General features: G+C 48.8%; 1 protein-coding gene across 4 annotated transcripts; it reads right to left on the minus strand.

The window, feature by feature from the left end:
- Positions 1-272: 272 nt before the first annotated feature.
- On the minus strand, positions 273-12395 carry Zscan10 (zinc finger and SCAN domain containing 10). Of its 4 annotated transcripts, none has more exons than XM_021149384.1 (7): positions 12332-12395; positions 5197-5656; positions 3788-4052; positions 3532-3596; positions 3083-3140; positions 1773-1942; positions 273-1676 (listed from the first exon to the last, which is right to left on the minus strand). In XM_021149384.1, exons 2-7 carry the CDS (start codon positions 5587-5589, stop codon positions 405-407), a joined length of 2223 nt encoding a protein of 740 aa, XP_021005043.1. In that variant the 5' UTR covers positions 5590-5656; positions 12332-12395; the 3' UTR covers positions 273-404. The 4 variants fall into 4 exon arrangements, with proteins under 4 accessions (XP_021005043.1, XP_085688879.1, XP_021005041.1 ...); XM_085832753.1 differs by having other exon boundaries at positions 273-1691; XM_021149382.1 differs by having other exon boundaries at positions 273-1942.
- Positions 12396-12504: the final 109 nt, after the last annotated feature.

Genomic DNA, 12504 nt, shown 5'->3' on the forward strand with positions numbered 1-12504 from the left:
GCTACAGCACATGGGCTGCATCTGAGGATGCAGTAGGTTCTGTGTTTGACTCGAAGGTCCTAGGTTTGATGCCCAGCACTACATAAACCATACATGGTGGCATATATCTCTAATCCAAACACTCAGAAGGTAGAGGCAGTAAGACCAGAAGTTCGAGGTTACCCAAAGCTACACGATACCTTGTCCTCAAAAAGAATAAAAAGAAAAAAAAATCAGGACAAATTTTGAGAAGGCAGCTTTACTTAAAAACAAATTCCTGGAGTCAAGGGAAGAGGTAAACGGTGGGGGAGGTCGAAGGTGGAGGAACTGGGAGGAGAGATATGTGTGAAGGGGACATGATAGGGAATCTTATTCATGCAGGGAGGTGCACATGGGATAAGGTTGCTAGAACATGGGTGAAGCAGTTAGTACAGCGATTCCCGGGCATGGGTTCGCAGGTGGCGCAGCAGGTGTGAATTACGGCTGAAGCCACGGCCACACAGCGCACAGGAGTAAGGCCTTGCACCCGTGTGAACCAGCAGGTGGCGCAGCAAGTTGCAGCTGCGATTGAAGCTCTTGCCACACTCAGGGCACTCCTGGGGAACTTCCTTTTCTTGCTTTGCCCCTGTGTGTGTGATCAGGTGGCGCTGCAGGTGCGCATTGCGCCGGAAACTGCGGCCACAGGTTGGACAGCTATAGGGCCGTTCGCCAGTGTGGCTGCGGCGGTGGCGGGCCAAGTTGGAGCTGTTACGGAAGCGGTGACCACAGATGTCACAGGCGTGGGGCTTCTCTCCCGTGTGGATGCGTTGGTGGCGTGCCAGGTGGGCATTCTGGGTGAACCCCTCTCCACATTCGTTGCATCGGCAGGGCTTCTCCCCTGTGTGGCAGCGTACGTGGCGGGTTAGGTCTCGCATTTGGCGAAAGCTTTTGCCACATTGGGCGCAGTGGTAAGGCCGGAGGCTACCGTGGGTCAACAGATGTCGAGCAAGGCCAGCTCGTCTCACAAAGCGTTTGCTGCACTGAGGACAGGCGTGAGGCTTCTCACCCGTATGAATCTGCTGGTGGCTGATCAGCTGGGAATTTTGGGTAAAGCAGCGGCCACAGACCTGGCAGGAGAAGGGTCGTTCACGGGTATGGACTCGCCTAATGTGGATCATTAGTTGCTCGCTTTGTCGGAAGGCCTTACCACAGTCACTGCACACACAGGGGTTACTCTCTTGGCTAGAGCTAAGGCTGCCAGGGTCTTCAGAGGACAGATGGTCCTTGTCCTTGGCATGGTTACGCAGGTGACGCTTTAAGCTAGAGCGCCGCTTGAAGGTCTGCCCACAGTGGGAACAGAGGACAGCTGCCATCTCTGGCACTTTTGTCTTGCCTTCTGGGTTTGGCGAGAGATTCTTTCCCTGGGCATGTGCCAGCAGGTGCTGCATGAGGCTGGAGCGACGCTGGAAGCCCTGGTTACACTCGGCGCATCGGAAGGCAGGCTCAGAGGAATGCGTTAGCAAGTGCTTCGTCAGGTGTGAGCTCTGGCGGAAGCGGCGGTTGCAGAGATGACAGGCGTGCGGCCGCTCGTCTGTGTGCGTGCGCATGTGCAGCTTGAGGATCGAGCTGCGTCCGAAAGTCTTCCCACACCACAGACACCGGAAGGATCGAGAGCTTGGGTGAGGTTGCAAGCTGGGGTGAGATTGTAACTGGTGGGCCTGTAGATGAGACATCTGCGGGAAGTTCACCCCACAATATGTACATATGAACTGCATCTCCCCCTGGGGCTCTGGGGCATCGGAAGCGCCTCTAACCTTCACAACTTCACTGCCGTCAGCAGGAGTACCTTCAGTTTGCGTAAGAGGCTCTCCTGCAACTTCAGGTTTCTCTGTCTGGGACTCTGCTCCAATGACGACAGGCCAAGTAGTCACTTTAGGCTCTTCAACTTTAAGTTCCTCATTGTCAGGCATTCTGCTTCCAAATCCTGGGAAAGAAGCAAAATGCAGAGGGCTCGGAACAGTGGCACACTCCTTTAATCCCAGCAAGTTGGGAGGAAGAGGAAGGTAGAATTGTTGAGTTTGCTACTAGCCTGGTCTACACAGACAGTTCCAGAACAGCTAGGGCTTCATAGAAACCCAAAAGAACAAAAAGAGGAGGAGGAGGAGGAGGAGCAGCAGCAGCAGCAGCAGCAGCAGCAGCAGCAGCATTATCAGGTCTTTTTGAAAGAGCTACTAGTCATCATCAGAACCCGATGGGTCCAGAAGTGGAAAGCAGCCCAGCATTCTGCAGAGCTGGTGATGAACAAGCAAGAATGCCTTTGCTCTCCACTCCACTTGCTGCTATTTTTTTTCAGACAGCATCTCCATATTGCCTGCAGCTAAGAATCCTACCACCTCAGCCTCCCAAATGCTATCATCTTAAAGTCTACAGTTTAGGTCCATTAAATATATTCAGTGTCATGCAACAGTCTATCTCATAACCACTAGCAGTTTATTTCTTGACCACTTCTTTTTTTTTTTTTTTTTTTTTTTACTTTTTAAGTGTGTATGTATTTTTAAAAGTTTTATTTATTTATTTTATGTATATGAGTACACTGTAGCTATCTTCAGACACACCAGATTCCATTACAGATGGTTGTGAGCCACCAAGTGGTTGCTGGGAATTGAACTCAAGACCTCTGGAAGAGCAGTCCATGCTCTTAACCATTGAGCCATCTCTCCAGCCCAAGTGTGTATGCATTTTGTATGCCTGTATGTATGTGCACCATGTTCATGCAGTGCCCACAGAGGCCAGGAGACATCGCTGGATGTAGCAGTGCAGACCTTTCAGTCCCAGTACTCAGTGGGCAGAAGCAGGGGGATCTTGGGTTGATGATCAGCCTGGGCTACAGAATGTCTAAAAATAACTGGAATAAAAAAGGCACAAAGGCTGTCAGAAAGGGCGAAAGGGAGATTCCTAGATTTGGCTATGGGTACCACTAAACAAATAAATGAAGGAAACAGAAGTCTGTGTCAACGTCGATCCAGCAGAAGGTCAGAATGCCAGATGGTATCTGGGACTGCGAGTACAGAGCTCTGACTGAGTTTAGTACAGAGTTCAGTGGCTCTGACTGGGAGGAGCTTACCAAGAGGGTTTGCAGGCCATGCTCTCTTCTCTGAGGTATCCTCAAAGGTGAGGGACTCCTGCAATGAGGACCAAGACCCACTGTGAGTGAAGCGCAGGCTCTTGGGCCTGAGCGAAACAAGAGCACTCTGAGATTAAACAGGGGGATACATGGACTGCTAAGAACCAGATACAGCTCCCGGCGGTGGTGGCGCACGCCTTTGATTCCAGCACTTGGGAGGCAGAGGCAGGCGGATTTCTGAGTTCGAGGCCAGCCTGGTCTACAAAGTGACTTCCAGGACAGCCAGGGCCACACAGAGAAACCTTGTCTCAAAAAAACAAAAAACAAACAAACAAACAAACAAAAAACGCACAAAAAAACCAAGCCAAACCAAACCAAAAAAACACCCCCCCCCAAACCAGATGCTAGAGAACATTCTGGAGCCTGAGATAGGGATCAATTCAACTTACCAACACAGCCGCCAGCTCTTGGTCTCTGGAATTCTCCTCAAGCCATGAGGGGCCCTGGGAAGGGTCTGACAGTGTTGGGAGACCACAATGATGTTAGAAGGCAGTATTGTCAGCTATGTAGGGCTTTAAAGATATGGCCACCCTCAAGCCCCCTAAACCATGAAGTTACCCCAGCACTCTCTCACCACACACTCCTTCCTGACTTTCAGCCCCCACCCACACATACAGTCTGTCTCCCGGGGCCCCGGCTCCTCACTGCTTTCTCGTGGGTCCTGGAGTATCTCCTGGGGCTCTGGGCTCATTGGCCAATTTGAACTTGGGGCTAGTCTCCACTCCTCAGGCTCAGCAGGCCTCATGGGTGCTGGCTGAGGTGGAGGTAACTCATTCAGTGGAGGCAGGGCTGGAATCTCTTCTGAGGGCAACTCCGTCTGGGGGCTGTGGCTGGGGACCTGGGAAGGGCTATTTTGTTCCTCTGAGATGATGTCTGCAGGGGCATTCTTGACAGCACTGAAGCTAAAATCCTGTTGAGAACATCTGTCTTAGGAGGCAGATAAGACGCATGCGATAATCTACTGAGTCTGCCAGGATAGGACAGAGACAGGGAGGTTACATAGTTAGAAGGTAAGTAGGAGTTGGTGCATTTGACAAGGTACAGGAGAACAGAAGGGACGTTTTTATAGTCTACATTATAAAACACACTTGTACTTCCTACTGTTGAAAGGAACCTATATATAAATGCCACCAATAGTTATGCATGCACACACAATTAATGGTTTGATCCAGGTTAACCCCTGTGCCAGCCTAGATGCCTCTGGAGCACAAGGCTGATGACAGAAGCAGTGAGGCATAGTGTTTAAGAAGTGCCCATCACAGACATCAATGGAACAAGGAAAGAGTGCAGGGGTGACAACAAGAGAGACCTAGGCATGACAAGCACTAGAAATGGGACTAGAGGCTGGGTGTGGTGGTGAACGACCTTAGTCCCAGCACTTGCAAGGCAGAGGCAAGTGGGTCTTTGTGTGTTCAAAGCCAGAATAGATTACACAGACAGATTGGACAGCCAGGACTACATAGAGACCCTGTCTCAAAAACAAACAAACAAACAAACAAACAAACCAAACTCACAAAAACCAAAACCAAAATAAAAACAGAACAAAACCACCAACAACAAAAAACAAAAACAAACAAACAATAGCAAAACCCTGAAATGTGACTGCAGAGATGGTTGATGACTGTAGCCCCTTCCCCTTCTTGCTGCCTGGAGATAAAAGGCAGTTTTCTGGTTTTGATTAAGATGGTGGTGGAGCACGCCTTTAATCCCAGCACTCCGGAGGCAGAGGCAGGCGGATTTCTGAGTTCGAGGCCAGCCTGGTCTACAGAGTGAGTTCCAGGACAGTCAGGGCTACACAGAGAAACACTGTCTCGAAAAACCAACCCCCCCGCCCCCAAAAAGATGTTAATCTGCTGCCTTCAAAAACTGTCTCGCTGTATAAAGCGCCCCTGAAAGGATCAACTCTAGCTCTGCTCACTGCCTTTGTGGTGATGGGCAGCATGAGTGCTAGGGTCTAGTCACAGATGGAGGCCAGTGGAATTTGCAGGTTTCTTCTCGAGGTTACCAGTTTCTTTCCACTCACCCCACAGCTCTGTAACAACCCCCCATCTCACCAGTGGCCCCATGTGGCTGATGTCTCTGGGCACGCCCTCCAATAGCTGTACCAACTCCTCTCCGTCCCGGAGCGGTTGGCCGTGCAGCCGGCTCAGCACATGCGGGGGCAGGACGCTCAGGAACTGCTCCAGCACCAGCAGCTCCAGGATCTGCTTCTTGGTGTGAAGAGCCGGTCGCAGCCAGTGGTTGCAGAGTTCCCGGAGCCGGCCCAGGGATGCCCGTGGCCCCATATCTTCCTGATACTGGAAGCATCTGAAAAGCTGGTGGGCCACCTCAGGCCTAGGCCTGGACTCTGCGAGCCTGGGATCCTCCTCGCCAACTTCATCCTCCTCCAACTTCACTGCTCCGGGATGCTCTTGTTCCAGGGCATCAGGGACTGGTTCCGCCAGCATCTTTCACAACTCCCACACCTGGGCCGCTCTTAAATCCCTTTCTTCAGCTCCTCCTGCACCTGTAGAGCTAAAGATACTGCGTTAAGATCTGACAGGAACCAGGTGCCTGTTTTGCCAGCACTCAGGATGTGGAGTCTAGAGGACCAGGAGTTCAAGGCCAGCCTATCCGCATGAGAAAAGGCACACAAAAGCACAGTATACTGCGGGGAAGCCAACCTCTACATGAGTTCCTGGCATTAAAAATTATGAACATGGGTCAGGCATGGTGGTTCACCATGGTCTACATAGAGTTCCAGGATAACCAGGACTAAATAGAAAGATCCTGTCTCAAAAAAAGAATATGGGGCTGGAAAGATGGCTCAGGTGCTAAGAACCCTGACTGCTCTTCCAGAGGATCTGGGTTCAACTTAGTCATCCGTGACAATTCGCTTTCAGATTTCTAGCTCCAGTGAGGTCTGACACCTCTTCTTGCCCTAAGAGCACTGTACTCATACAACACACCGGCATATATGCAGGCAAAACACCTCCACACAGTAAAAAAAAAAAAAAGTAAAATAAAAAGTTGAATGTGGCAGGGCTGGAGAGATGGCTCAGTGGCTAAGAGCACTGACTGCTCTTCCAGAGGTCCTGAGTTCAAATCCCAGCAACCACATGGTGGCTCACAACCAGCTGAAGATAGCAAGTGTGCACTCATATACATAAAATAAATAAATCTTAAAAAAAATTGGGGCCGGGCGTGGTGGCGCATGCCTTTAATCCCAGCACTCGGGAGGCAGAGGCAGGTGGATTTCTGTGTTCGAGGCCAGCCTGGTCTACAAAGTGAGTTCCAGGACAGCCAGGGCTATACAGAGAAACCCTGTCTCGAAAAACCAAAAAAAAAAAAAAAAATTGAAGCCGGGTGTGGTGGCACACGCCTTTAATCCCAGCACTTGGGAGGCAAAGGCAGACGGATTACTGAGTTCGAAGCCAGCCTGGTCTACAAAGTGAGTTCCAGCCAGGGATATACAGAAAAACCCTGTCTTGAAAAACCAAAAAAAAAAAAAAAATTTAATGTGGCTTTCTGAGGAGTCCTTTCCTTTTGTCAAGGGTGATCACTCACAGCAGTAGAAGGTGAAGACAGAGTAACCATGCAAGGGCAAAAAAATCAGGGAGGGCTGAAGGGGCTGTGATTCAGTAGGTGAGAGTTCGCCCAGCATGCTAGCACCGCATAAACTGGGCATAATGAGGCAGGCCTACAGACAGAAACAGGAGGCAAGAAGACCAGGAGTCCCAGGTCACCCTCAGCAGCTATATAACAAGTCTTAGGGTTAGTCTGGGCGAGGGGTGGGGTGGAATTGGAAAAGGTGGGGATGTAGATAGGTGGCAATCGAGAGCGCTTGCTATGAAAGACGTGGCTCAGAGCTCGGATCTCAGTATCCACAGAACAAGCAAGAAATGTTTCCATACATTTCTGACCTACCAATGTTGGAGGCAGAGACAGGAAGATTGGTGGGAAAGACCCAGGCCCAGGAAGATATCTAACCCCAAGGACAGTTAGTTAGAGCTACCCAGCAGTTAGAGTGGGGCATCCCAGTGCTGTCTTTCTTTGCATTCCTATAGGTGTGCACATATGGGGCCATATGCACCACACACACTCTCACAAACAGAAATTGGACCTTTCTGGATGATTGTCCTATTGTACACCCATAGAGACGTGGTGTGACCTTTCACCTGCCCTATTAATGCATCCACTAGGGGCTCTGTGGAAGAGAGACTAAGGAGACAATCATTTCATCTCTTGGAGCTGGAGAGACATCTCTGTGGTTAAGAACACTTGCTGCCGCTCTTGCAAAGGACATGGGTCCTGTCTCAGCACCCACATGGGGGCTTACATGTATCTGTAACTCCATTTCCAGGGGATCCCAGGTAAGCACACAGTGTAATACACGCATGTATAAATAAATACATCTTTGAAAAAAATTCAGATTTATAATCCACTCCCTCCCTTTCACATGTGAAAAATGAGTTTGAGTACACTACAACAGAGCTGTGGGCTAGGGAGTCACAAGAGTCCCACTGCCTCTTCCTTCCTAAGGACTAGACTCAAATCAATTCAGTCCAGATCAATGAAACCTTTCAGTACTGTTCAGAAGGTTTAGCTCCTCTTTCCAGGCTGGGCATGGAACCCAAAACTCAGTCTCAGGATTAGGCAAATATTCTACGGTGCCACACTTCAACCAGTTTCCAGTTTAAGTTTTTCTTTTTTCTTTCTTTCTTTCTTTCTTTCTTTCTTTCTTTCTTTCTTTCTTTCTTTCTTTCACTTCAACCAATTTCCAGTTTAAGTTTTTCTTTTCTTTCTTTCTTTCTTTCTTTCTTTCTTTCTTTCTTTCTTTCTTTCACTTCAACCAATTTCCAGTTTAAGTTTTTCCTTTCTTTCTTTCTTCCTTTCTTTCTCTTCAACCAATTTCCAGTTTAAGTTTTTCCTTCCTTCCTTCCTTCCTTCCTTCCTTCCTTCCTTCCTTCCTTCCTTCCTTCTGTCCTGGAAGTCACTTTGTAGACCAGGGTGGCCTCGAACTCAGAAATCCACCTGCCTCTTGCCTCCCGAGTGCTTAGATTAAAGGCGTGCGCCACCCGGCCAGTTTAACAGTTTAAGTTTCTTAAAACAAAGTGGCAGTGACACTTTGGCTGTCTCTCCCAAGCCGACCTCGGATCTCCCTACCCCCCCCCCCAAACAGTGGGAGTTCCGATAGGGGGATGGGACCAGATACTTAGGCAGAACTTTCCACCTCAGTAACTGCAGCCCAGAGCAGCACCACACAGCGCTGCTGCACTGTGGGCAGGCGGGGGGGGGGGGGGGGGGGGGGGGGGCGGCGGCGGCGGGCTATAACACCTTATCAAAGGTATCCAGGCTAGGCAAAGTGTCTCTGCCCTGAATTTTGTATAGTGTCCAGGATGAAGAGAGTTCTCTAAATTTCCTTTGTAGGAGAGCTGTATTGGGTGGAAGTGTTACAGAAAATCCAGATTTTAAACTGGCCTTGGGAAAGAGGGATGTGGTGCAAAATGATGACCCAGGCCTAACTCCTGCCCTGGGTCAGGTTGTCTCCTTCTTCTTCTTCTTTTTTTTTTTTTTAAGATTTTATTTATTTATTATATGTAAGTACACTGTAGCTATCTTCAGACACCCCAGAAGAGGGGGTCAGATCTCACTATAGATGGTTGTGAGCCACCATGCGGTTGCTGGGAATTGAACTCAGGACCTTAGGAAGAACAGTCAGTGCTCTTAACCGCTGAGCCATCTCTCCAGCCCAGGTTGTCTCCTTCTTGATCCCTTGCCTCCCAAGCACAGCCTGTCCAGTGTGAGCTCTTTCATTCCATAGGTGCTTTTCCTATTGCAATGACCTCGTCCAGTTCAGGGGCCCTGAAACACATCACCCACTGGCTGCTGTACCCTAATCACTGCTCACTGCAATCTCTTCCCCTGGCTTGAGCAAGAGGCATTGTTTCGAGTTCAGTAAGTTTTTGCCTGGCATTTGAAGTGATTTACTTTAATGACTTGAACACATGCAATGGAACAGCAATAATAATAATACGTAGTAGTTGTAATAGCCACTTTGAAGTTTTGAAATCCTAAGAATTAAAGTACGGTTCAGGGAAAAAAAAAATCTGTAATAAACACCCAAAAACTAGGAGGGTGAGGCTTGAGATGTAGTTCTCTTGGTAGAGTGCTAGCCCTACCAAACATGTGGGAAGCCATGGGTCCAATCCCCAGCATACAAATGCCCTCTAAATCCTAGAATTTGGGAGGTAGAGACAGGAAGATCAATTGAGTTCAAGGTCATCCTCAGCTCAGTTGGTGATTCAAGGATACACAACTCCGTCTCAGAAAACAACAAATACATTAGAAACAAAAAGGAAAAGGGGAGAGAGGTTATCGAGGCAGCCCCAGGTGAGGCAGGATTGAAAGTTTCAGGCTTGCCTGGACTTAAGTGAAGTACAAAGCTGGCTTGGGCAACTTAGTGAGATTCTTTCTCAAAATAAAAACACAAAGAGCGGTTGGAGTAGTATCTTAGGATCAGGGCCTGGGCCCAGCCAGCACATCGAGCCTTAATTTCTGGCTCACACACACAGGAAACAGCATTGCATTTCGTTGTCTGGAGAAGCATATGAAATATAATGTGGAGGCGCTCCAGGCTCAGAGCATGGCTGCTTTTCCGGAGCTCATGAGACTTCAAGTCCCAGCACCCACATGGTAACTCCCAACTGTGGGTGGGACCCAGTTCCCTCTTAGAGTGTGCAGATGCACATCCATACAAACCCTCTCTATATAACATAAATAAACCTTAAAGAAATAAAAACAACTGAAGAGTTAAGTCATTCTGGCCACTCTGCAGCAGATGCTCCTGAGTACCAAGCATTTAGCAGCCTAGTCAGTCGCCTGCTGCTCACTTCATCCGGCCCGGACTCACTTGCTAGATCGACCTATTAATCCTACAGGTTCAGAAAGACCAAGGGTGATTTACTCACAGCTTCACCCGGTGCTGCGATACTGCTTGCTAAAGTGGAAATGAGGTTCCGAACCCACTATTTCCGTCCTGCCCTATGAAATTTTGCCAGTATTAGCTGGGAGTATGACAGCATAGATAAGAAAGAGAGAATTCTAGATTCTGGTCAAGGCCCACCTAAACCACACAGCAGCTGGAACTTCTAGGTGAGGACTTGCCAGAGGTTTCCAAGAGATGGAATTCAGGCAAGTAGGCCTTAGAAAGTCTGTCCCTCCCCCAGGTCTCCAGGACAAAAGGCCTATTAATATGCATCTCTGTAGGGGGTTGGCTGGGTGTGGGGCGAGAAAGCTCTTTAGAGAAATCTGGTCGGTCTAAATTTGTATGTAGGTACTGCTATAAAATCCACCCACACACTAGGGAGCTAGAGTGGTCCACTGCAAGAAATAACCCCCTCTCTCTGCTAGTGGTCTAACTTGCTCAATTTTGTTGACTTGTTTTTTTTGTTTTTTGTTTTTTGTTTTAAGGCCGGGATCCCCTTCTGGTGCTAGGAACACATGGCATCGTCACTTCTGGGACCCTCCCTCATGTCCCCAAGGCCACAAATGCATCATGCTGTGTGGCCTTGGAGTCTCCAGCACAGTTACCCGCTCATTATAACCAAGACTTTTCTAGCTCTCAGCCTACCAGTAGGTCCCCCGAAACACCCTTCACTCTCCACAATGCTGTAAGCCTACACCCCAGCCCTTCCAACTCACCACTCCAGGTACCGACGCCTGAGGCCGAGATGTTTGGGGATCCTTGGAAGGATTCAGGGTAAGAGGCAGCGTAAGCTAGTCTGGGAAAGGAATCCCGGGAAATGGAACAGGAAGTTCCCTGCCTGACCCATCCCTTTCAGGTAAGGGGATAAAGGGGCTTCCAGGAATTAACCCTTCACCTCCCAGTCTGGGTGGGGTAAGGAAGAGGGAGGAGCCAGAAACAAACCAAGGCAAAAGTGATGACTCCAGATTGGAACTTTGCCAAGCTTCTGTAAGAGTTAAGTTACTCTAAGCCAGAGCTTCTCCATCTCCACGGGGACAGACTGATGCCCTTTTGGGGCCAAGAGCGTCTGTTTTACATGCTTGCTGTGTGTAGGCCTCTTTGCTTGCCTTTTCATTCATACAACAAATATTTATCTACATGTGTATCAAACAGCAGGCTCTAAGGACATGGAGCTAAACTGAGGAATGAGGCCCTGCCCCAGGTGGATTTGTGGATTTGGGGTGTGGGGGTTGCATTCCAAGGAACAGACGAGACTGCAGTCGTAAGAAAATAAAATAGGTCAATTAGAGTGGAGAACACCTTTAATCCCAGCACTCAGGAGGCAGAGGCAGGTAGATCTCTTATTAGTTCAAGACCAGCCTGGTCTACATATTGAGTTACAGGTTATAGTTACATGGTGAGACCTTGTCTCAAAGTAGAAAAGGAGGGGGAGGGGCTGGTGAGATGGCTCAGTGGGTAAGAGCACCCGACTGCTCTTCCGAAGGTCCAGAGTTCAAATCCCAGCAACCACATGGTGGCTCACAACCATCCGCAACGAGATCTGGCGCCCTCTTCTGGAGTGTCTGAGGACAGCTACAGTGTACTTACATATAATAAATAAATCTTTAAAAAAAAAAAAAAAAAGAAAAAGAAAAGGAGGGGGATAGAAGGCAGGTGTGATGGTTTACACCTGCAGTTCTATCCTTTCCAGGTCCAGCTAAGGCTGGAAGAGTGCCCTGAATTCCAGATGGGCTTGGTGTAACAGAGTGAACTTGTCTCAGAAACTCAAAACCAAAGGGATACATCTCAGTTGGTAGAATGCTTGCCTGCCAAGCAGGAAGCACACATCATAAAATTGGGCACGATTGTGCACACCTGTAATCTCTGCATCTGGGAAATGGAGGCGGGCCTCTTTCAGCTAATATGAAGTCTGAAGTCACTGGGCTACATGAAATCCCGCCTCAAAACAAACAAACAAACAAAAACCTGGGCCAGTGACTTCCACAAGTAGTCCGCTGACTTCCACATGTGCCCCCACCCAACCTACAAATAAGTAAATAAATAATAAATAAATAAATGTAGTGAGAAAAAATTAAAACACACACCGACAAGAAGATGTGATAAAGATGAGAGTGTTCCTCAGTCCATATAGCTTTCTAAAGTCTCCCCCACCAGATTCCCGCTAGTGGCTTTGTCCTACTAACAGCGCCCTCCGCCTCGCCCCGCCTCTCAGGAGAAGTTACCTCCACAAACCCTTTGGAGCCCACTTCAAAGTCAAACTCTCCCCTTTGCATTGATGGGCTTTCGTAGTTACATGCTCCCAAATACAGAGGAGGATTCCTTCCGGGAATCAGTGGTGCTATCTGGAGTGTCCACCGTGTTCTAGAGTGCACTACATCACTCGCGGGGTCAAGGA

This window comes from Mus caroli, unplaced genomic scaffold (assembly GCF_978045245.1).
Source record: "Mus caroli unplaced genomic scaffold, Mus_caroli_1 scaffold_18, whole genome shotgun sequence".
NCBI classification, from domain to species: Eukaryota; Metazoa; Chordata; class Mammalia; order Rodentia; family Muridae; genus Mus; species Mus caroli.

Bases quoted from the DNA above. Each gene is read 5' to 3' on its own strand.
- Zscan10 (XM_021149382.1), bottom strand. From the start codon at position 5,589: ATGCTGGCGGAACCAGTCCCTGATGCCCTGGAACAAGAGCATCCCGGA. The intron at 3,597-3,787 runs GTGAGGAGCCGG...CAACACTGTCAG, and splicing joins CCAGGACCCACGAGAAAGCA to ACCCTTCCCAGGGCCCCTCA. The intron at 1,943-3,082 runs GTAAGCTCCTCC...CTTCTTTCCCAG, and splicing joins ATGGCCTGCAAACCCTCTTG to GATTTGGAAGCAGAATGCCT.